This window comes from Cyanistes caeruleus, chromosome 6 (assembly GCF_971803275.1).
Source record: "Cyanistes caeruleus chromosome 6, bCyaCae1.hap1.1, whole genome shotgun sequence".
Lineage (NCBI taxonomy): Eukaryota > Metazoa > Chordata > Aves > Passeriformes > Paridae > Cyanistes > Cyanistes caeruleus.
Genome location: NC_141706.1, coordinates 30,979,682 through 31,004,909, shown reverse-complemented (window position 1 = coordinate 31,004,909; position 25,228 = coordinate 30,979,682). Strand labels below are relative to the sequence as shown.

The 25,228-nt window shown below is 38.9% G+C and overlaps 1 protein-coding gene and 1 long non-coding RNA gene across 9 annotated transcripts in view; one reads left to right on the top strand and one right to left on the bottom strand.

The window, feature by feature from the left end:
* The first annotated feature begins 8,089 nt into the window (after nucleotides 1-8,089).
* The window catches only part of LOC111930195 (transmembrane protein 263-like), a 202,623-nt gene continuing 185,484 nt past the window's right edge, over nucleotides 8,090-25,228 (top strand). For 7 of the 8 annotated variants that reach the window (XR_015287947.1, XR_015287946.1, XR_015287945.1 and 4 more), the window contains exons 1-2: nucleotides 8,090-10,760; nucleotides 24,143-24,233. Coding sequence is in view for 5 of the 8 variants with exons in the window: in XM_023928144.2 (XP_023783912.2) it covers nucleotides 10,533-10,760; nucleotides 24,143-24,233 (319 nt within the window). In the remaining 3 variants the exon portion in view is untranslated. The other variant, XM_086892811.1, reaches the window with a different exon arrangement.
* LOC147652566 (uncharacterized) lies at nucleotides 10,556-11,086 on the bottom strand. Its single transcript, XR_015287948.1, has 2 exons — nucleotides 10,999-11,086; nucleotides 10,556-10,733 (listed from the first exon to the last, which is right to left on the bottom strand). It is a non-coding gene; the product is annotated as an uncharacterized LOC147652566 (long non-coding RNA).

The following is a 25,228-nucleotide window of genomic DNA, read 5'->3' as shown; positions in this document are numbered from 1 at the left end:
TGTCCAGATACATAACAGAAGTCCTGATTTAATGCTGCTCTCTAGTGGTTTGGATTTTGTGCAAGTGGGACACATTTCCAGGGTCAGGAATTCCCCATCACCACTCACAGCCTTTGATCCTTGTCTCAGCAGGCACCACTAACTGCTTCCTGCAGAAAAATGTTTACAGGCATGAAGAGTCTGTCCTGTAAGCTGTGCTGAGAAGTGATGCACCAATTTTAGCCTGAACCATCTCAAAACTTTGGTTTAGCTTCTGCAGCTTGTGACTGCAGTACACACTTCCTCCAGATACTTACAGATTATACATACAAATGCCACCATGTGTTTCTGAGGAGCTTTGATGGCCCATTAGGAAAATGGGCCATTTAACTGCATCATTTTCTCTAAAAGATTCCCAAATCTCAAGATTTGTTTTATTGATGAGTCCTCCTAGGAGCTTTTACTGCGAACCCAAATAATCTTCCTATTCTGTTCTAGCTCCACTTTAACTACACAGCATTGAAAGAGAAACAAGACAAATGGGCCAGAAGGGAACAGCCAGAAAAGGGCTACTCTATAAGGGGGGGCTCCCTAGGAGAGCACAGCCTGTTTGATGTGAATTGCATCCAGAAGCTGAAGGCAGAGACAAGACTAAAGACAAGGACAAAACATGTCCAAGGTCCAGGAAGGAGACCAAGACTAGGCCAAAGATATGGCATGGAAGAAATGCAATTGCTCATCCAGGATCCCTTTTGAAGTTTGATGGCACTTTCCTGTATCCCTGGTACTGCAGTGATTTAAGCAGCACTTACAGAGCTCACTCAGAAGCCGAGCACTTTCATATGTGAGCTGCCTCTAAGCTCCTGGGTGAGCATCATCTGCTCCTAGTAAGTTGTTACTATTTACTGCACTGATTTGGGCTAAAACCCTTCCTTGTCAGCAGCGATATTTTCTCTGAGACATTCTTCCTGAATGTAAGAATTCCTTAGATCAACTGTAAGGAATGTTTCATCAGGAACATCCCTGTTCTGCTCTGTAGGCCATCAATCTAAGGGATGCACAGCTTTGCTGTAGTAATCTTATCTTCTCCTTTTTTACTTGCTTATTTACTGATTCTATCAACTTTGATTGATATTTGTTGGTTTGGTTTTTTTAAATTCTCATTTAACCCATGATATATGATGCCATTTGTCAGAATTTACATTGCTTTTTATTTTCACTATTCAGATCTTCCATTCTTTATTTCTGCTGCTTCCTGTATCTGAGCATGATTGTTGTATTTTTACAATGTCTATTACACATCTTATTTCCATTTCAGATAATGATATTTTCTTGCCATTTTCAAGTTTTTATTCTTTTAGTTGCTCCTCTTGTCTTAACTTCTTTGCTTTTTGGGGATCTTTTTAAAGGTTGATGTTACAAATGTGCATTTTTCAGGTCTTTCTCTGCAACCAGAATTTGGACCTTGTAAAAGCACAGAAACATATATACATGTACGTGCATTTCCACAGCAGCTTTCAGGGCAAGAAAGAAAAAATGGTTTCATACACAAGACATTACTTTCAGATGAAATTTCTTACTTGGGTAAGTATTGAGCATCTGGGAGAAAGCAAACATTTCTTTCATAAATCAGTCTGATCCTTTAGAAATCAAATAGGTTTAGTTTCTCTGAGTATTTGTAGGCACAGCACATGTTTTGGGACCACATTGTTATGTTAAAAAAAGTAAAAAAAAAAGTAGAACCAGATTATAACATTCAGAACTTTCTTAGCATGTCTCATTCAAATTATCATGAAACTATATGAAAATATTACACTGAAAAATGGGGTGAGTAGCTGCATTTCATCAATAAAGAAATTCAGATGCTGACTCCTGGAAAAGCATATCCAGGATCTCTCAGTAGTAGAATGAGAAGTGAGTTCCATGTCTTCACTCTCTACACATTCCTGACAAGCAATATTTGGCAAAGGAACAGAGCCTCCAGTTTTAAAGCATTCTTTTCTAAGCACTTACAAATCATCTAGGTGCTATTTTCTCATTTCTACACAGAAATTAAGGTCAAACCTTAAACAGGGAAATCTCAGAACCTGCTGTAGGTATCTTAGTGCTGGTTAATATTTAAGTCAGATATTTTAGATGCCAATATTCTACTAGAACAAAAAAATTAAAATTCATGTTGGTCACTGTCTTTCTCCTGAAGATTCAAAGGAACTGAAACAACTATATCAGGGTACATTGCTGCCTCTATCAGCTGAAGAACTGGATAACTCATGAACAGTAAAATTAAAACAAGGAAAGAAGGAAGAGAAAAATAAAGTGACAGAATCTGTATCTGTTATATCTGAATCTGTGCTTTCAGTACAGCCACAGTACAATTGCCACAACATTTTATGCAATTCTGCTGTGCAAACTTAGCACTTTCCCTGCTGCAGTGGAGAACTGAGACCTTTAGCATTTTGCTTTTTAACTAGCTCATATATTTTTCAACAGTTACTAGAATCCATATAACTTGCCTGTGATTTTATCTCCAGGGCAATGCTGGTATCCTATCTCCATAGTGTCTCTAAAATAAGCAAACTGAGGTCAATATTTTTTTTTCTTTTTAGACCTATAATTATCAAGACACAGTCCATTAGTGGAGAAAAGTATGAAGGAGATGAAAGTTCCCTTTCATGGCAGTAATGGTCCCACCACATTTCACTAGGCTCAGAAAAAGGATTAACTGTACGTGCTAATCCCCATATGCAGGCATAAAAGCAGAAGTGCATAAAGGCAGAAGCACAGGGTTTTGCATAGGGGCAGTGTCTCTTGCAAGCACTTAAGCAAACCACTAACAAATATTTGCTCTCAAGGGTTTTTTTAAGGGTGCATGAAGTCTGTAATAAGCATTTAAACAGTCTGTGCAAAATACTTCTTGTTTGGTTTGGTAGTGAAGCCAAGGTATGAATCTCCCTCCCCCACCCCCTTTAATCCACTGCAGTGAACTGGGTCTGAGATGGAACTGGATTCCTGTCAAAATGATGGTTATGTATTATATCATGAGCTCTGAGGCATTGTTGTCATCCACTTTGTGTACAACTGCAATTAAATATTCAGAAATACATGAGAGTGCATCCTTTGACTAATGTACTGCCAGGAATTTTTTTAATATGTCACTGTTCATATGACATCCCCAGTGCACGATATTATTAATGGTAAGTTACTCCCTCTTTCATGCAGCTTTTGCTTCAAGCAATTGTCTGGGAGCCTCTGTTCTTACTAAAGTGAGACCAGCACCTACAGAATGAAAGACAGTCCTCTGGAGTTCATTTATCATCTGAAGACTGGAACTTGCTCTAACCCTAATTTATAAGAAGAGAGTCAGTCACCTGTGTCAGCTTGCAATATCTGTATTGACTGTAAACTGCAAAAAGTACACATGGATTGCATATTACACCAAATAAGGGAATAAGGTGTAACCCTATTATTTGTTTATTACTAGTCATTCTGGGATTACATATAGTTGGTTTGAAGTGTTCAATATCCTAGGCACCATTCCAGGAGCTGACATCTGCCCTAGCCTGGCATGAAAGGCAGCATGAATACAGACCTGCCTCTGTGGATGCTGTCTGGGGGATGAAAATAAAATAGAAATATTTTTTGCCTAGTGATTGGACTTTCCCATCAATATTAATGTGTATTGTCAGCTGCTCTTGGTGGAAACTTGTTTTGAGCAGAAGCTGTTGAATGTGGGTAGTTTTAAATGCTACACAAAGTGTGCCTATGTGAGAAGTGTGGGAAGTGTGAGAAGTGTGAGAAGCATCTCTGGCAGTTACTGTGTCAACGTGGTGACACTGACTGTAATTTTTCTTTTTGCTATAGATTCCCAGGTAGATGGTCTCTGCCTATTTCCTAGCACTGTAGTTCAACAACACTGTCACTATTCCAGAGTAAGTAATTATTAATTATTAGAATTATTAATCTTGGAACATTAATATGGAACTAATGCAAGGCAGTGAATGCTTTGTGGATCAGTGGCCAGGTTGGAAAGATTACCTGGGAGAGGGAGTAAGAAGGCAGCACAGAGAGCTGTAGTGGACAAGCAGATCTGGACAAAATTATAGCCCAAAGTACACCTGTACATCTTAGGAAAGTTCACACAGTGCCCAGCAGAGAAACAAGTCACTGATGTTAATCTCTGATCTCTAAAAGAACAGGGGAAAGGAAAATTCCGCTTACTCAAAAGGAACACAGAAACCCAGCAGAAGGTTAACCAAGTCAATATTCCATTATGTCCTAACACTGTGAGGTACAATTTTTACTGGAATAAAAGTGTATCTCAGTTCAGTGCCACTAGTATTCTTTCTGGACCACAGATTCTAGGCAGCTAGTTGATTTTTCATCCCTGCTGTCAACTTGAGAAGAAACTTTACCCTGGAGAGGGGAGATCACACAATGGATGATAAATTCATTAGAGAATGTTGGCCAGAAGCACAGGTTTTCGGAAACACCATAACTATGAAAGCATTATCATGTCAGGGTCTCCTTCCTGTAAAAAACTTTATTGTCTGTGCAGGTGGAAAAAAAATACTTGAACAGGTCAAAAATACCCTGTAAAGAGAGAAACTATGATATGAATTTTATTGTTTATGGTAGGGGTGAATTATTATCAAGAGCCTTGTTCTGAGATCCTGAGAAAAAGTCACTGGTGATTCCAAATGTCAGAAGAATCTACTAGCAGAGCTTTGCTGTCTCTACAGTTCCAAGTCCTTGGCATGAGTTCAAAGTAAAAATGAATCTGAAAATTCCTGAAATCTGGGAAGCCCATATGTGAATCCAGTTATATATCCTGGCATTTGGGGAGAAACAGTTTTCTATTGCAAGACTTTGAAGCCTACATAAAAATTAAATTGCCTTCGTGCTCTATAACTAAAGTCATATGAAATACAGCATCTTTGTTTAAGTGAAGCCAAAAGTTCAAACTTGCTTATTTGAGGTTTTTTCTCTTCATTAAAATTATCAAAACCTGGTTTTATTGCCAAACACATGGCTTTTGATGAAATGCAGCTTTCAGACACTTTTTAGGCTGGATTTTGCAATTAATCTCATTTGAATTTTAATTTTGGAAACCTATAAATATAGATGCTTTCACAGTTTATTTAGTATGAAGTGATTTCAAATCTTGTTAGTTTATTTTTTCCAGTGATTCAAAGTTAACCATATACTACATGAACAATCTATCTTTGTTATATTTTAAAGCTAAACTAAAATTAGTATCTTCTTCATTTTCAAAAAACATTAATTCTAATTAAAAAGAATTTTATCCTCAGACAAAACAAAATTCTTTACCAGTTTGGGAGTTAAAAGATGGGGTATCTGATGTATTCCTATTTTACTGAAACAAAAGAAAAATCCTATGGAAATTAGTGAGAATTTTGTATGACCTCAGTGATGAAGTCCTAAATTTAATATCTGAATACTCCTATAACTATTATGTAATGCGCAGGAGGTGCAACCATTATAGTTATGCTTCTGTAATGGCTCTTCTTCCTTTATCATTTATGCCATCCTTGCAGGTTGTAGCATTTTCTACCTAGTGTTTGCAGGGATGTGAATTATATGAGATGTAGGTGAGAAATCAGGCTGTAAGAATCCTTGCTTGCCAACAATGTGTCCTTTTTTTATACAACCCATTTTGTATAAAGTCTCACTAGAAGATGCCATCATCTGTTGGTGGAAGTGCTTTGTCCATTTAATAGAAGCCTCATGGAACACCTCCTGCCATAATGAAATAGAAACCCATTCTTTCTTGGTGCTCTGAGAACAAGCAGACCATGTCAAGAGTTCAGTGACTCCTCATATCATCTTCAGTGTATTTATTTTCTTGTCATGTAACAGGTTGAGAGAGGCTCTGTCACAGGCATTAAACAGCTTGCCTCATTTAACAATGCTCTTTCAAAGAACTATAAAGAAACACAACAAAGAACAAAAAGTAATGACACAATAAGCCAAGCTGACATTTGGAGTTCAGGATTTTACACAACTGAGCAAAAAGCATTTGCATTCAGAGAAGTGAGCAGACTGATTACAGCTCTACAAGATAATGGGTAAGTGCTCCATCTTTATGCAGAAGGATCTTTAACAGAGATTTGAAATGGATTTTAGATAAGAACTTTCCCAATAAGAGGGATATATGGTCACAAAATGTGCTTGATACATGAGGAATGTAACACATTATTATTTTACCACAGAAACATCAAAATCTCTTCCTTCCATGTGCAAGACCCAGATGTTATATGCACGAAGCAATACGTCAAATCCAGCTATAACTAATTTCAGAAACTATTACTAAATCTTCTATTGTACCAACCCATAACAAGGCATTCAGGAATATGCTGACCACTTGTTTACACTTAATTCCATTCCTGTTCTTGATACCTCTCCTATATCTTGATACAAAGACTTCCCACTGCCCAGGGGGAACTGTAGCTTATCTTTATTTCATGCAACACCAAGCCAATCTTTTGCTTTTAAACCTACCTGTATACTTTGTACCTAATGCTACAATGCCATGTGAAACACTGAAATTTTCACAGGGGAAAAAAACCCTGCTGCATATGAGCTTTTGGCATGCCAAACTCTTCAGCTTGAATACCATGGGCCCCTCACAGGAGAGGGCAGGTGGAAACCTGTCGACCTCTAAATGGTCCTTTCTACAACTATGAATCTGATAATACAGCCAAATCACAAGGCTGTCTATGCTTTCCTTGTTATACCATTAGGATTTAAGGGTGTTTTAAAATGAATAGGGACCCCTTAAAAGGAGTTAGTTCCTGAATTAGGCTGTTACTAGTCCAGCATGTAGGAAGCTAAGTGATGCTCCTTGCTCTGCCACAAACATTTTCTGTGGCAGCTGATACCTTGCTCAGATTCCAGGATAGAGTGGTGTCTAGGCGACTGACTGCTGTAGGTCTATAGCTCCTCTTGGTTTAGTTACCTTTGTGCCTCCAGCTGAACTTCATGCCAGAGAGAATTTTTTTAATTCTCTGCTGGAGTTGGAATGGTCACCAATATCTGGCAACCCAGTGCAGCAAGTACCTCCCTACCTTGCAGGGATGTTGTAGATGTGAAGTTAGGGAAGAGAGAACCAAAAGCTGCTTTACTGACAGCTGTAGAGGCCTGTAAGGCGTACAAAGTAACGCAGGTGTATTGAGAGGTAGGTCTCTCAATACACAAGTCCTTCACCAAGATGTAGCATGAGGAAAACTAATACTTATGTTTTTGCAAAGTTGTGGCTAATTTGTTGGGTGTTCTCGGAATGCTTGAAAAGGCCAGTGGCAAAATCATTTACTCAAGGTAAGGGAAAATTTTTTCATCTGGAACAGATGTCTGGAGGAGCTGTAAAAGCTCGAGTCATTACTAACCAGCAGCTTCATTGTCTGGAAATAATTTCCTTTCTAGCAGGACCCTTTAACACATGAGCCAACTAGTGCCACCATACTGTGACCACCTGTTCCAATGAAATATCACTGTGTATTATTTTCCTGTCTTACACCAGCTGGCACTTGCATTTCTTTTTGCTGCATTATGCTTTTTAACAGCAGGCAATGATAAGGCTGCTCAAATGTCACACAGGGCAAGAATATGACTTAAGAAACTAGGGATGAAAACATGGGGGTAAACAGGGGTAACAAAGTAGGGCCATTCTGCTTGATGATGCCAGCCACTTGTACTCAGGTGAAATTGAACCTTGCAGCAGTCTAATCTAGCATCAATTATCTCTGTTTTAATGTTCCTGTCCACCTGAGTACTTTAAAACAATCATTAGTTATCTCAGTCTTTTCGACTACATCTAAGGGAAAGCTCTATCAGTGTAGGGGTGTGATTTGGGACTTCAGTTTTTGATTGGGTTCTTATCTCTGAGACAGTGTGTGGTTATCAGCATAGGTAAAAAGTGCTGAAATCTCATCTCCTAAAGTTAGTAAAAGTGACAGGGAGAAGCTGCTAGTCATTTTGCACCCGAGGAGCGGACTTTTTAGTCTACACAGAAAAAAATATACCTGAATATCACTCTTTCACACACACTCACCTCTATACAAAACACAGTGCCATTTATAAAACGGTCTTTCTTTTTCAAATAAGTAGTTTTGGGAATGTACTATGACTAAATCTGAAAGTAAAAGGTATTTTTTTTCACTGACTTCAATACCTTGAAGAAAATGATAAATGAACAATGCTTTACTTAAGATGTTTGAGACCCCAGCCTTCACTGAAAATTCTAGGTAGGCCAATCTCCCCAGTTGGTCCATACTTCTTAAAGGCTGAGAATAGAATTTCTCCATGAAAAGACATCACTTTTAATTTACAAACAGTGGAGTTTATGGAAGCATATACATTAGCCATTTTGCCCCAATAGAGACACACTTTTCAGGTGAATCTCACCAGACCAGGAGTGGAGTGCATTAAATGGACTAAATCCTTTTGGATGAAACTAAGTAATAATTTTGGTGCTGCTGAAATAGTTTCAGGAATAAAGTACTTTCTGAGCTTAGCACGAAGTAAACAAATTGCTTTCTCATTCTTTGCCCCACCCCCATCCCCTATTTGTCAATCATCCAGAATATTTTGATTTCTCAGCTGGAACATTCTTTAAATGTTCTGCAGACATTGCAAATGTTACAATCTAAAGTTAACTTACTTAAAAGATTGCACTTCAATCTATTTTATTTTATGAGCTTATGAACTTGCTGAAAAAAAATTTATGTTCACCTGAAATTCACTATTTTATATGGAGAAAGTTGCATTTTGAACTTCACTAGAGTGCATAATATAACCTGAATGAGGGAAAATATATTTTCTTCTTTAACCCTTAATACTTTAGGCAATATTATTTTATTGTTAATCAGGCTATAATTTACATGTTAAACTCAACACAAACTTTATATGACCTTCTTTCTTTTTTTTATATGACCCAGCAACATATGGATTTGTATTACACAATTAAAAATTAATGTAATTCCACTAATAGTACTGTCAATATTATTTGATACAAATTTTATTTCTTTTGAAGTAATGACTTACATTTTGATTATTACAGTTTTAAATATCTAACATGAGGGTAGTATGTTGCACACATGTTTTAGGTATGCTTATATATCTGCACACACATGTATGTGCAGATCTGTAGAAATTAGTGTGGTATGTGAAACCTTTGCTGGATTCACTGGCTTCCACTCCTGCTGTTCTGAGAAGATTCACACACTTGAAGTGAAGTATCTTTATATGTGCGTAAGAAATTATAAATTCTGATATGAGAATCTGTGCCATGAAGGGACTTCCTCTAAGAAGTGATGCAGATAATTATGTAAGGCATGGGTGTCTTGTGAAAAGCAAAGGATATGAATCTTTTCAATTGTCAGCCCGTATGAGGGGAGGGAATGACTTTGTTTGGTGTCTTTCAAGAGTTTCCTTTTTTACTGAAAAATGGAAACCAGTCTTATAGTACCACTCCAAGGAAGTTCTGAAATTTGAAATTACAATATGGGACAAACAAAAACTTAACTGTGCACTGAGAGAAGGTATTCCTAGACTTTAAGTCATGTAATTGTTCCTTTTATGGTTTCTGACTAAATGGGATCTGTTGTATTCTAGAATGCCTTAAAAGATATATATGGCTGCCTAGGGCATTTCTTTAGAGAAGAAAATGCAACATTTCTTAGTCAAGAAGTTAAAGAAAGGAACAAAAGCAGGCTTTCCTCTTTTGGATTCAACCATTCATTGAGTTAATAATGTTCTCTACAGATTAACACAGCATCATGTGTAGAATAATATTAAATCAGAGAAAAAAGAACTCTTAATCACCACCATACACTAAATGTTGTTTTCTCTCCCTGTTACAAGGAATCATTACTTCAAACCACTCTTCTTTTTGTTTTGCTTTGTCCGGCTTCCCTCATTGCAAACCATCCGCTAGCGGAACATGCTTCTATCCACATGTGTGGTTGTGCTCAGTGATAGTTTTAAAGCAATACAAAAGAAAGAAAACTTTAGATGCCAAAGATTATGTCCAGATTCTTTTATCTTTGCCACCAGTCTGTAGTCCCTCACGTGAAGCAGCAGCATGGGTGCAGCTCCCACCATGCAGGCTGGAGCCATGTGCCATTGGCTAAGGATAAGAGGAGGAGAGGGCTCAAAAGCCCCCCGGCTTGTGACTAGGATTGATTGTCCAGCTGGTGAGGGGTCTGGAGGTGTCCTGTGAGGAGCAGCTGAGGGACACGGGGATGTTTAGCCCCAAGAAAAGGAGGCTCAGGGGTGATCCCTCTCTACAACTCCTTGGCAGGAGGCTGTAGCCAGCTGGTGTTGGTCCCTTCTCCCAGGTAACAAGATGAGAGGACATAGTCTCAAGCTGCACCAGGGGAGGTTTAGGTTGGACATTAGGAGGAATTTCTTCACAATAAGCGTAGTTAGACACCGAAATGGACTGACCAGGGAGGTGGTGAAGTCACAGTCCCTGGAGGTGTTTAAAGTCTGGGTGTGGCATTTAGTGTCCTGGTCTAGCTGAGGTGAGGGTGTTCATGTTAGACTCAGTGACCTCACAGATGTTTTCCAACCAGTTTATTCTATTTGATTCTGTGAATGCCGGCAAGCCTGCAGCGAGGGCAGAGCTCGGAGAACTGCCTCCTCATCTTGGCCAAACAAACACTGCTTCCATGTTTGACTTATGGCTGAGTCAATTCATCTCCCTTCGCAGCATCCCCAGCAGTTTACACTGGAAACTGGAAGAGGCCAGTGTGTTACCACAGGTGAATCACTTCACTGCCATGTCAGGCAGAGGTTTTGGCTGGAGGGTGTCTCGGCGAAAGCTGCGCGGAGCCCTGGTTCCTCTGGGAGGTGTGGGCTCCGCGCCTCCCTCAACATCAGCGCCAGCCCCGAGCCCCCCGCCAACATGGCGCCCCTGACCCCCGCGCTTCCTCTTCCGGCCGGGTTGCCATGGCGCTGCCCCCCGGCCCAGCCTCCCCCCGCCCGCCGGTGTGTGTTTACATCGGGCAGGAGGAGCCGGAGCCCTAGCGCCGGGGGAGACGGGCACGCAGCCGCCGGGCGCCCGCTCTCCCTCCATCCCCGCCGGGCGGTGCTCCGGGAGACGCGGCATGAAGGTGATGCTGGCGGCTGTCCCCGGGGCGGGGGGTTCGGCTGGGCCGCGGCGGCTCCCGGCGGCTGCGGGGGGGCGGGGGCCGGGCCCCGGCGGTAACCGGTGGCGGGAGGTGCTGGTGGCCGTGCGCCCTCGTAACGAAACACGCAAGTTCCAGAAGCTTCCAACTCCGCGGGGGTTGTGGTGTCGCTTCTTGGGTCCGTCTCCCGAGAAAGAATCCCCCCTTCTCTCCATTAAAACTAGGATCGTTTCCTGCGGCGCTGAGACGGGAAGGGAGTAGCGTGAGAGCCGGGGGAGGCTGCCTGCGCCCGCTGCCCTTCTAGGCTGGTGTCTCCACGGAGAAATCGACCTCTTTCCCTGAGCATCTTCCCTCACCCACAGCATCTCGTGGGCGGTTTCCCTTCCCCGGCAGCCGTGGGGTTCGTGCCTTGGTGTGCGGCCGGGGCTGCTCCGGCGCTCACCTGTGCTGCTGCTCTCGCAGGCCCTTCCCTATGCCTGGGGGACATCGTCGCCGTTCTCCGTAGTTAGCTGTGGAACACTATTAGGATAGAGAATGTCTAACCTGAGCCGGCTATTGGTGTGGATGCTGAGACTGGCTGGACTATAGAAGCAGTAATATGTAACACTCAGACGCGAGGTTGTGTCTTCAGTTGTCAGTAATGCTGTTGTATTTTTTTCCCCTTCACTTTGTGTTGTCCTATCTCTTTAATTTTCAGGTGTATGACTTTTGAAGGGGTTTTCTCTCATTAGTATGTCTGAAACTTGAGGCACACCAGGCATTCCCCGTCTCCTGAATTTGTCCAGCAGTAAAACAAAAAATGTATTAGCTAGATTGTAAGCTCTTTGAGGCAGAAACTGGATAGGTCTGTATCAATCCAGATGGAGAAATTTGGATTAGGCCTTCCTTCCAAGCCTCTGAGTCAAGTAAGCGTGTGTTAGAAGTTCATCAGCTTGTGCAGGTGTTGGGCTCTGGGAAGTGCATGTGTGGCAGTCACTGAGGTTAACAATTATCTCTGGGCACCAGGGGCTCTTAACCATAAATACCTGCACAGCTGATGGATGAAAGAAAAGGGGCAGCCTCCACATACATTCAATAAATATATGTAAAAAGAGTGTCTCCTTCTATGCAGTGTTATATTTCGTTGTGCATTTGTACAAAGCCTGATAGTAAAAAGTGTGTTCTTTTATTTCACTCTCAATGTTTGTTAGTTCCAATAGTGTAGGATAATAAAAAGTATGTATTGAGAACGTTATTGATAAATGGCATTATGGCTTTGGGTGATTTGTTGACTTACACTGTAAAACAAAAACCTCAGAGTGCTATCTGAGCAGTATGTCCAGCTTGAGGTCAAAATTGAAAATATTTCCTTCAGCTTCTGTTTTATTGCATGCAGAGTAAACAGCTGCTTATTCTTGCTAAACCTATTACTTCTGCTGAATTCCTTTTTTGCCCCACTAGAGTGGGGAAAGCTTATGGCTTTTTAAGATGAGCTCATTCAAAATACAAGATGAGAGTGGAATCATATTCTGGCCGCAAGGAAAATGCGTGTGTTTGGGAGGAAAGTTGTTTGCTTTTAACCAATCATTTTTCAGGTGTAAGCACTGTGTAGAGCTTTTCAGTATAAAAGGATTCACTTTTTTTTCCTCTGAGTGGGTAATTTCTTCCAGTGCACATTTCTTTCCACGTGTGCCACTTTTTGCTGTAGGAGTTGCTTTGCAAGTTTCTTCTAAGATCATTGCAGATGCATCATTTAAAGTCTTAAGGTGGGGGTAATTACCTTTTCATGTAACACATGGAATGCATTGAAATATGCGGTATTTTCACCCCTTTAAAAGGGTGAGGAAAGGAGAAGGGAAGGAAGAGGTGTCTGCGTGGTGTGAGTTGGATCTGAATCCCTTTTATGGGCCTGCTTGTGAGTAGATCATTGTGACTTTAAAACAAGTAAGTTTAAGTTTTTGATCATTGCAGGAAATACATCAAAACTAAGTTTTTCAAAAGTCTTTGGGTCTATTTCTTCTATTTCCTAATTATTGTTATATCTTGGGAAATACATTTGAGTTTGTTGTTTCTGGTAGCGTTGGTTTTGATGCTGGTTAGTGTGTTGCTGAGAAGGCAGAGCAGTCAAAAGAGAAGAGGTTAATGCTAGTGTGTATCAAACTACTTACTTAGGGAAGGGAAGAAGCAGGTATCCTTTCAGGATCCGTTACTAATGCTGATCATTGCTGAGGAAACTGAAGCCTGATACAGTTTATTTTTAAGACAATCACATAATAAGTATCCTGAAAAGATAGAGTGAAGTAAGGTAGTATGGCAAAGCAGTGCTTTACAACTTGGTGTTGAAGCTGGACTGGAATCAAGGTAGTCTCTAGGTGTACTTTATTTCTGTTCCCGTGTTTTTTGAGCTGTGTCTGTGCTCCGGATGGTATCTCTGGGCCCTTCCAGGCTATGCAAAATACAAAACTGTTTAAAGTCCCTTTTCCTGCTTCATAGGACAGGAATGAGAGACAGGCAGCTCAGATTGTGTCAGGAAATGGGCCTTTTCTGTATGTAGTAGTAAGTGATATCTTTTAAATATGTAAATAAAGTTTGCTTTCCTTCAAGGGCAGATCATCCTGGTGGCAAGGAGATACACCTTTTCAGGCTGTATTAGGAGTCTGGGTAACGTGTCTGTGCTGTGTGGAGAGCAGTTCCATTTATTGGGGCAGTGGGGAGATAACCAAATCCATGCCTGTCTATCACAGTCAGCTGCTAATTACTGTCCCACAACAAAGTATCTTTCCAATATTAATGTTCTGTGGCTAAATGCTCGATTCCTCAAGTCTTAGGCAGCACTGGAGAAGGTTCTTGTGTGCTTGCTAATAGAACCTCTTCACGCTGTATCTTCAGCGGGTGAAAGAGTTGAGGCATTAGGATAGCTCCTGGTATGGTTCTGCTGTGGTGACTGCTTCTAATGCTGCTGCTGTCACTGGTCTAACCTAAACCCAAAATCAGAGAAATGAAAGGCATTGAGAGTGACAGGTTGTATTAAAGTTCTTGTTTGTGAAAGCAAGCTCAAGATGTGATTTCAGTTAAGTAGCTGGTTCCCTCTTTATTGAAAGTATTCTTCAAAGTAGAATGACAGCCTGTGGTGCTTTGGCATGTGCTCACAGTTATGTAGTTTGGGATACAACAAGTGTCATAAATGTGACATTTTACTTTGAGAAACTTAAAGCTATATTTAAAAGAAAGAATGTGAACTTACTGCCTATAGTTCTCTTTTGCTGACTGCCTCTGATAGTGAGTGTTGACAGATAAATTTTAGAGATCAGAATAAGGCAAGATGTTTTGAACATGAAGTATCAAATTTATGGAAAGCTCAAGTAAATATTTTTCTTTCTTGTGTTTACAGACAACTCTGTTTCTTAAGGATGTCCTGTCGAAATGATGTATATGTAACCTTTTTCTTTACATGTGTCAAATCCTTTTTAGCAGGCCTCTTTATAGTTGAAATGAAAAGTACTTGGGAAAGAAACAGCTTATAAAAATAAGAGACAAGAGGTATTGCTTTCTATGGAGTATACAGTAATACTTTGTTTTCCTAGCATGTAAATGTGGCCTAGGAATCAGGAGGAACGTAAATATAAGTGATAGAGTAGAAGGGAACACAGAGTACATATTCTGTAGATAATTTTGATTTAAATATTTGCATATGATTGGTCACATCTGTTTTTTTTTTTATTGTTGAACTGCCTTACAAGCTTTGTAGTGGTTTTCTGATATTTCAGCTGAAATTCAGAGAGATGGGAAGGGGTTACATACCTTTGAAGTTCTGGGCAAGGTATGTTCTTACATAGGTGGGGACAAATAGTAGAGCTCTTAAGTTTCTTCAAAAGAAATGTTCTGATTGAGCTTAGTGGGCATCACAGAAGTGGCTTGTGCTGGTGCTAGTAAATTTTACAGTCTTAATATGTCTGCAGAGCTGCTCAAGGTCTAGTGCAATTCTTAGGCTTTGATTAATTCTAAAGACATTTTGGAGGGAGAACTTTTGCACCTCACAGATCTTCAGAATAAAAGGCAGCAGTTACCAAAAGTTATTGCTTCCTGAAATAATTCTTCTTGTGTGTTGCTTGTTTTCATATTGGTCAACTGTTTTTTCTATCTGATGGCTGTTTGGTTGCTGCATGTAGTAAGTCTGGTTGGGATCTTGTATGCAGAAAGTTGTGATCTTTCTTACTAATTCTTTGAACTTGGGAGAAAAAGATGTCTCTGCAGCCTGAAATAAAAGGGGTGTTACTGCTGGCAGTGCTTCTGGCAGTCAAATTTTGACTGTGCAGGCTAGGTGTGAAATTGGAGGGCTTAACAGTACCAGAAGATGTAGTTTTTGTTCTGTAGAGTTAGTAAATATTTTATCTGAAATGTTTCTTCTTTAAAGCACTACAATAAGTGCACAGAATGACAAGCAACACTGACCTTGAAAATCTCTGATGTGAGTTGAAAACTCATTTGTAAGGAAGGAAATATTTAACAACCTAGCCATCAACAAAATAAATTTAAAAGTTGTGTGATAAATACATCATAATGAAATCTCCTAGCTAATTCCTAAATGCAGAAAATGCTTTTTGAAATATGTAATGAAATAAGGACACAGGAATAAGTTCCGTCCTGAATAAAATATTCAATGTCTATCCTCAATTTCTAATATATAAAATTACATTTTTGGGTTTTGAAACAACTTTTAAAAAATGGATTTGCAACTTTTTCCCCCCTTTTTTCCCTTTTTTTTTGGTCAAATTTTTAAAAAGGAAATTAAGCTTTTGGCAAGATGACCTGTGTTTCAAACTCTTGCAGTGGTGTCTCTTGTGACTCTTTTGGGGTAGAATTCTAATATTTTTCAAGCTGTGTATATGTTTATGTACTTTGAATTCAAGTCTTATTGTAAAAATTCTGATGTTCTAGCTGTAAAAGCTCTCAAAAATTACCTAAATTTCAGCTCACTAAAACAGTAGTAGTTCACTTTTAAGGAAATAAATGCATGGAAATTGGGTCATATGAAACCCTAGTTATAGAATACTGCTTAATGCATCTTTTCATGACCTTTTTGTTGGTTTTATTTTGTTTGTTTTTGTTTTTATTGTGACCATACTGGGGATAGTGAAAAGGGTATTTATTATAAGTCTCTAGCATGGTTGAGAAAATCTTAATGACCTCTGTCATATATGCCTATATTATTAGGCAAAGGACTTCTCATTCTTCAGACAAATTTCTCATGCTGTCTGCAGCTCCCTAGAGTGATACTTCAACATCTTATTAGGAAAATAGAGAATATTCTTTCTATAGATTGTATTATCTCATTTCTTTAATCAGAGTAAAACTGGCATTAATCACTAAATCCATCTGTCAAGGACTAAGCTGGAAAAGTACATTTATAGTATGTTATGATATAGTATGTAAGTTATTCTCTTTGGGCCAGGTCAGTACATGATCAAATGAAATGTGGTTTGCTTGGTTTGGTTTTTGAAAACTAAAACTCTTACATTCTTTCTGTGCTAACATTGATTTAGTAGGTAAAATCCAGATGGAAAATAAATGGTCGATCAAGACAAAATTCAATACAATAATTAATTCAAAATCCAGCACTGTCTGATCTACCACTGGGCAGACTGTACTGGCTGTTGGTTGTATAAATGGGGTTATCTAAAACATGATATTATTCATAAAACATGAACATGAAAAGTGTAAACCATCAGTTTACTTGCTGAATGGAGAATAGACCATTATGGTGGTGTCATTAGTACTCTTGAAAATTTATTTATCCTAAATAAACCTTAATTTGGATTACTGACAGTACAAAGTTGTTTTATTGCTGTAAAAATAGGACTTGACTGTTCTGCTAAGAACAACAGAAGTCAATCTTGACTTGGTATTTGCAACATTAAATCTTGCTCTCATTGCCTATCTCCACCAATCCTATTGTCAAGACAAAATTGTTAAAATTGTAGCCTCCCAAATGTGTTTGTCGAAACTCAGAAAAGAGCGAGTACTCTAAGTAACTTTTCTGTTCTTTGTTACAGTGTACCTGGAACAAAGTGCTACAATTTTACACTACTGTCATCCTCAGCATTTCTGTTTCTGTACTTTCCTTTAGTGTTCAGGGGATTTATAACTGCAACTCAATTCCCCTGGGCTGACACCTGGCACAGAAGCTCTCATTATAAGTGAACTTTTTTTTTGCAAAATTAAAAGCAAAGGATCTATCAAGAGGCTTTCTTAAACATAGAGGAAGCCAAAAAAAAAAAAAACCAATTATGGTTGCAGATCAATTTTATTCCCTCTGCAGGAAAAATCTAACCCACACTGGAAATCCAAAAGATGTGGACATGCAATCAATAATGATGGCAGATTCAGTGGACTGTTCCTATTGCATTTAGAAAACTTTAAATTAAAGTCTTAGTTCCTTAACATGCTGAAAATTCATTGCTGAAGTAAAAGCTGCAGTTGCAAACTGCCTAACAAAAGTACAGTTACAGTTTTAAAGTTGTTTCTTGTGTCTGAGCATGGTTATCTGAGCAGCAGAGAATAAGGAGATGGTTGGGTGGTTACATGCTTCATCTGAAGCACCTGTAGGTCCTCAGCTCCCTGGAAAACGTCATTATCATGTTAAGCTATCTACCCAGTGACTGGTTGTTTAATTTTTATTTTTCTTTAAAGAACAGCCCCCACCTTTTTTTTTTCTGTAGAAATTGAGACCTTATGTAGTTGTGTAAAAAGCTGAAAGGGCATTATAAGCCACAAGCCATTTTCAGACATGGAAAATGGAACAATTTAATTGGTAAACAGTAAACAATTTACATTGGTAAATGTAAACATGAAATATCAAAGATAAATTCTGAGAAACTTTGTTACAGTGACTGGATAGAGGAGAGGTCCCAGATTAATAGTGATGTCATTTTAGGAAAGCCTGATGAAGGTCAGCTTCATTGTTACTGGGTCTGACAAGCCTTTTGGGATCTGCAAACATTCAGCCCAGTCACAACATGTATCATCTCTCACACAACTGGAGAAAGTGAAGTTGGGTTGAAAAGAGCTGGGGTTTCGTTTTTGTGGTGTTAGGAAGGGGCAAAGTATGCTAATGAGCAGGACATTGTGGGTTTTAGTCTCATGGATTTGAAATCAGTATTTTTTAAACCTGACACACAAATATCCAATGCTTTCGCTGTGATACTTTAGCACTGAGAAGCACTTAAAAAACTGTCCTGTGTTTGGCGATTCCTTCACTTGTTTCTTCACACAGAACCACTGAGTCTTGTCATTCTTTAGGAGTGTATCTAATCTTTATGATTATCAGTTGACATATTTGATACTGTATTAAAAAGGCGTTGGACCTGTGCTGGGAAGCTTACAAGTGAAATCACAGATGTGGACTGCCACAAATTTTCCTCTGCTTAATTGCTTTATTGGAATTGTGCCTACATAGAATACCAGGTCTGAAAGTCACTGTTAGGCAGGACAGAGGACATGTGATTTATGCTGGCAGTTGAGATTTCGCATAGAAAGAAGCAAGTCTGACCTTCTGGGCTCTTAAGGAGAGGCTTTAGGAGGAAAGAGGCAGTTTCTTATAGCGGAAGAAGTAAGATTCTAGGCTCAAGTCCAGAATGTAAATTAATGAAGAATTATGACAGAAAAGAGAAACTGGAATATAGTGTTTAGAAGCAAGAATGGAAATATAGAGCTTTAGATCAGGAAATAAATACCATATTCACTTGAAAATGCACAGGGAAAGTAGTAGCTAAAGCTGCAGATTTTAGAATTATTTCCCAAGTGTAGTCTCAGAAGTGAGACAGCAAACTGCTGCTGAATCCATGACTATGAGCTTTAGATTCCTCCAGCTTCTCTTCTGAATGGGGGAAAAGATTACTTACAAGTTTGAGTATAATGGGGATGAGTATTTACATTGTGTATTTCATTCTGGTTCTGCTTATGGTAGGGGATTTAAAAATAATTTTTTGTCTTTTGTGAGTTGAGTAGGAATGGTGAGAAGGATCAGAATTGTAAGATACGTGGCTCTCTGAAGGAAATTTGAAGTTATTTGTCCCAAACTTGTTCAATTTCATTAATAATTTTTCACAGCATGTATTATTTTCTAAAAAAAGATTTTTTTTTGATTGCCCTCCCTCATTGTCACCCTTCTTGGAATTTGTTTTGGAGTTTTGTATTTTGCTGCTCATTAGCAAAATTAATTCCTGAGTTAGTGAACAGTCAATTGACAGACTTCAGTTTAAGATTATATACCACAGTTAATGTAATGCTAAGTATGAAAGTAGAGTCTAAAAGGCCTAAGAGTGGTGGTGGTGCAGGTAGGATTTTTTGGTTGCTTCTAGGGACTCTTTAGAAAGATGAGCCATATTGGGGCATTTGCAGTGACAGTCTCATGTTAGTATTGACATAGCAGCAAAATGAGCTGACACTGATCACTTGGTGTTGGGATTGCTCCCATACTGTGTGGGTATTTTGAGTACTTATTACTCTGCTGAGAATGAGATAGTATGGCTCTTTTTGTGATTGACCATGTTGATATCTTTTGTTAATACAAATGTAGTAATGTAAGTGTAGTAAACTCTTGGTTTCAGTGTCATAAACATAACTCTGTACATTGTGGAAAATGCAGACCCTGACTGGATAGAAACTTTCTTTCTGTCATGCATGCATTTACTGCAGCACTTGTCAAATATACAGTCCTCAAATATACTGAAAATTTGAGCATATAGTTAAAGTTCTGGTCAGAATTATTCTCAAAATATTGTATCCTGTGGAAGAGCATGAGGTACAGTCTGAATGCTTGTATGCAATTTGTCACACTTATTTAGTTCAGTACTGGCAGTCCTCACTATCCATAAATGCATAGCCATCTATGAAACACATTATAAATCCACAAACACTAATTTGCCAGGTCACAGCAGTCCATAGCATTTGGGTTAAACTGCATTGTAAGGCCAGTAGTCAAATAGTGTGATCAGAACAGGGGATTGTATGTTTCTCAGGTAGTTTCTGTGAGAACTCCTATGTGATTTTTCTCTTGATCTTTATCGTTTGCTGAGTTGATACAAAGCTTTTCAGCTTCCTTAAGAGTTCATTGAAACTGTTGGCAGGGAGTGAGCTTCCTTGAAATCTCACATCTATAACTTCATTTTGAAAGGGTGGGTGTTGCCTCTGCTTGAGTTTACTTGTTCTTGTTCAGCCTGGAGATTGTGTTAAAATGACATAGAAAAATTACCACTAAATCTTAATAGTGCTCACAGTCAAGTAGTCATCAAGGAATTGTATGAAGTACTTGCTTGTTGAGGGCAGGGACTGTCTTTGAAGAGCCAAGAGGTTTTTCTTAGTTATATGTTCTTAGGCTCTGTGCCATAACCTAACTTTCTGTAATAACACCTATTTAAGTTTATGCTTTTCCAGTGGTTCTAGTGAGGAATGGAACCTCATTCCCAATTTAAGAGGCTGTACAAACCCTAAATAATTGAAAGAATATTGTACTATAATATCTGCTGATGTTTCTGAGCTCTTGATATATCTTCCTGCATCCTAAATGTTCCTGAGGGAGTGTCAAAGCAGAAGCAATCTGTGTATATTCCTTCTGCCCCCGCTGCAGCTCCAGAGTATTATTATAGAACCTGCAAGCCAATAACTTACACAGTTGTGTGCATCCCATTCCCCTACTTGTCTGTCATGGATCCTTAAAAATGAATAAAGGAGATGTAACTGATGCCTCATTCTTGAAATGATAGTGTAAAAAGAACGGTTGAGACAAAGTTGTTGGATTCAACCTTAGCACAGTTATAAACATTCTCAGAAGATAATTTCCTGGATATTGTTTTTGATTACTGTAGATAACTGTGCTGTCAGAACTGTAGGTATGGTAGATGGCGGTTACCAAGCTTGCAGCAGGCCCAGTGAGTTGAGCTCAGCAGATATAACTAAAAAAGCAATGGACATGCTAACACAAGGAAAAAACGCTATTTGTACTCTTGTTAATGACACCTGTCAGTGTTTGAGCCTTAAATATTACTGCTAGATATGTATATGAGAACCTAGAATTTTTAACTGTTTTACATTTTCATTAGTGAATCTCAGTACCAGTATGTGCACTTACTGGCTACAGTGATTAGACAGACATGCTGAAATCTGATAAACTGATGTTTACAAGACTACTTTTAGAAGCTCCCTATATCCCAGGTGAATATATATTGTGATAATATATGTGAGTTAAGAACTCACATGTATTATCTGTTATTCTGTAGAAATATTCTGTAGAAAACAATTCTAACTTCATTTTAGGAACTAGGAAATCTCAAGATTTCAGTTTCTTGCAAAACAATTCTTGAAAAACTTAAAATTGGTTGGACTTGACATGTTCATGCTTCAGTTTAGACTGTCTTCCTTTTTAACATTAAATTGAGAAAAAAAAAAAAAGTAAATAATTATTTTGGGAAGAATTCTAGAAACCATACAAGAAATGTATACCAAATACAGTTAAAATATGCCGTATTATGATTAAACGTTTTTGAGTAGTGAAAAATCCTCAAAAATTTTGGTAATTTCTGTTAGATAATTCAGCATGTTCTGTCAAAGTAGTAGTTTTGGACTGAGCATTTTCCTTCTGTAGTATTCCAGTAGCAAGTGTTAAAAGCTGTGTATTGGAGGGAAATAAGTGATAGTGTCAGGCAAACAACGTCTCAGCCACAGACTTCACAGTGGTTTGTAATGGGCTCTGTTTTTCTCATAGCTGGGATTGTTAATACTAGCTTAGGTACAAGGCTGACCTTCAGCTAGGATAAATCTTTGTTTTGGAGTAAGTGTTGTCAGTGATAACCACCATACTGGAGTGTTGTATTGCTAGTGAACACCAAGCATTAAGTAGTTCATGCAGGAGGAGGAAAAAACCATAATGCCACCACTCACTTCTGATAACATTTTGCATCCTCTTTATGGATGCAAAATTTATTTATGTAGCAAACAACAACTGTAAACCAGGGGAGTTCCATTTAGCATGGGCTGTCATTGGGAGAAGCTACTGAGCAGGTTTGTCTCGTAGGAAATTGAGAATACTGACTGTTTTGAAGAAAAGAAGATAACACTTTCCTTACTGGCTTTTCCATAGTCTCTGGAAGTTGGATTGTCTCCTTGGGTAGGATATAGCTAGTATGTACAGATGACTCTTAATTGTTTTAAAAAAATTAAAATAATTTTGTTGTTTTAAACCAGAAAGTACAGGCACAGGATTCACATTCAAGACCCCTTCTAGTTTAGGAGTTCCGTAACTACGGTTCACAATGTTTCCAAGGCATATAATGGTGCCTCATGACTTATATGTCTACATGTTTTGTATGAAAAATAAATAATCTGATCTGGTATACTCCTGTAGCCTCATTTTCCCTTTTTCTTTTCTGTCTGTGGTACTGATGGGTAGGAAAGAAGTGTAAATTCATATATTGCCTGTGGTTGATGTAGAAACTTATTCAAACACATATTTTATATTCAATTTGTTGCTCTTATTCAGAATTGTTTATATGTTCTTAAAATCTGGATCACATTATTGAGTTGAAGTGAGGAGATGGTTAGATCTTCATGTTGATTACTGACTCATGGGTTTAATTATTTTTTTAATTGGACTAAGGCAACTTACTGCTTTCCCATCTGTGCCATGTACTAAACACTTTTTTTCCCTTTCCGTGATAGTTACTACGAGGCATGACTTGCTTGAACTGTTCACTGACCAAAGCTGGGCAGTGTTGATACTGGGCATTCTTAAGTGAGGAGAAATAGGTAAATAGCCTAGGTAAAACTTGCATAGTCACAGGTGGCAGAAATCCAGGTTGTGACTCTAGCACCATCACAGTAGACCTGTATGCTTCACCTGGGTGGTCTCTGTTTTCCCTGCTGTAAAACATCTGAAAAGCATGATGGTACTTTTTGTTTAGGACTATGAGCTTCTTTTCTTCCTGAGTTCAAATAATAACATTTTGCAAGCTGTTGATGTACCAGCTGTATTTCTGTAACATTCCAGCTGCGTATGTTAGTACACATTTTCAGATAGTTCAGACTACAAACCCAGTCATGTTTTCAAAGTGCACAAAAGCTTCATTTCCTAATGAGTGCTAAGTTTGTCATTTCACTCTTCACTGTACTAACATTGCAAAGGAAGTTACATTTTTTTTTAAAGGGGTCGTCTAGCTATGCCTAGTGCTTACTCTGCTGTTACTTACAAAAAAAAGGTAAGTTTGAGAGAAGAAGATGGTATTTTTTTTTCTTGTGATAGTTTGAGCAACTACACTTTTATAGCTCCACATGAAAATACTGTGTGTGTGAAGTGAGTTTAGATGCAAATCTTTTGACTCTGCTCATGTTCTTCCAGTAGTAACACTGTAGGCTCTTTACAGGATCAAGAAGGCTGGAACATGGAAATGCAAAACCTGTGAGGGTAGTCCAGTACTTTTTCAGGAATGGTTAGCTTGGCATATTACACTTGGAAGCACAAATGGATGTGTTGGGCTTGTAGGGGAAAACTCCATGGTCAGTGAACCTGCATAAGTTGGAAGATTGTAAACCAGTTTGCTTTGTTTTCCTTTGAAAAAAGTGGCATTTCAGAATCTAGTCTTGATAAGACAAAGATAAGGGTTTTTTTCCTGAAAATTCTAGTTGATGGTGGATCTGCTGCTGTCCTTGATAAATGGAAATTTTGATTTATTAGTGCATTATGTGTTTGGAAATAGTAGTTTAGGTATTGTGCTTCACTGTTAATTTTCTCATTTTCAGTCACTTAAGACCACTGTAACTTTGCACGCTATCTTGAAAAGTCCTCCTTTTTTTTCCCCCCCCCCCCACTTTTCCTTTTCTGGAATTTGACTGCAAACAAATTTCCCAGCAGTTTTCTTTCTCATCAGTTGAAGTGAGCTCCTTGTGTCCTTGCTGTCTGGCATATTCTCTAGTCCTGTAACCATTTTTGTGGTTCCTGTCTGATCTTTCTGCAATTTACCCCCTCTTGCTGTTCTGTTCTGCAGGGCCCTAGCTTAGAAACACAGATGGTGGATGATGAAACTGAGACTACAGGTGAAGAATTGCCTCCTCATCTGCGGGAAGAGCCTCCTGAAGGTACAGTGCTAGCAGTCAATGTAAACTCTTTGCAATCAATTGAGAAAAATGTTCTGGCCAAGAAGCCTGATTTCTCTGTCTGACTTGAACTTGTATCTGCCTGTTTTCTGAGAGGGATAAAGCTTTGTGAGAGCTGACAGTTTAGCCAGCCTCCCAGCCAGAGGTCTAGCCAGCCCCTAAGCCTTCTTTTGCATTCGAAAGAAGGCTTTACCCACTGAGGTGCAGACATAGCTCTGCATTCTCTTTAACAATATGGCTTCTGATTAAAATTATCCTGCTTGATCATCCTGTCTTCAGGCTTAGGAATAAAATGCTTCCTCTACTGTCTTGTTTGTGATGTTTTGAGTCTTCATTAGGGGAGACTTCCTAGGTAGTCCTCTTTTCTCTCTTTACCTCTCTCTGCAGCATCCTGCTATTGAAATTGTCCCCAGCAGAGACTTGTCAAAGTTAGGTATTCTAGTGATTTTTTTCTTTTCACTGTCTCTCTTGGAAGCCAGTTTAGCCATCTGAGGAGGAGGCAATGAGATGCTGTCCGTCAGCAGGAGGCTCAAAAATGCCAATTTTAATTAAAAACCTTGTTTGCAATGACATGCCCTGGATTTATACAGGGAACAGATTTTTCCCACTGTGCAAAAGTCACAGACATTGTATATACGCAGCAAAAGGGGTGTTGCTTTCTTTTGAACAGAAGCTGCTAACATTGCTGCAAGTGATGATACATCCTGAGCTTTGTCTTCAGTTCAGTGGCTTCTAAAGCACAATCACTCATAATCACTGTGGATGGCTTAAACAACCCAGAGAGTGCTGAGATTGTTATTAGCAACTTACTGTTAAAATACCATGACATGTCTCTGGGAAACATAAATGTGTTTTATATTTTTCCTTTAAGAGAAAAAGGTGCTGATACAGCATTTATACTGACAGCTGTTCTTAAAGGGAATATGGACTAAATGGATGGTTTTAGGAAGTTGCTGCTCCCATCCTTTCTTGCTGAG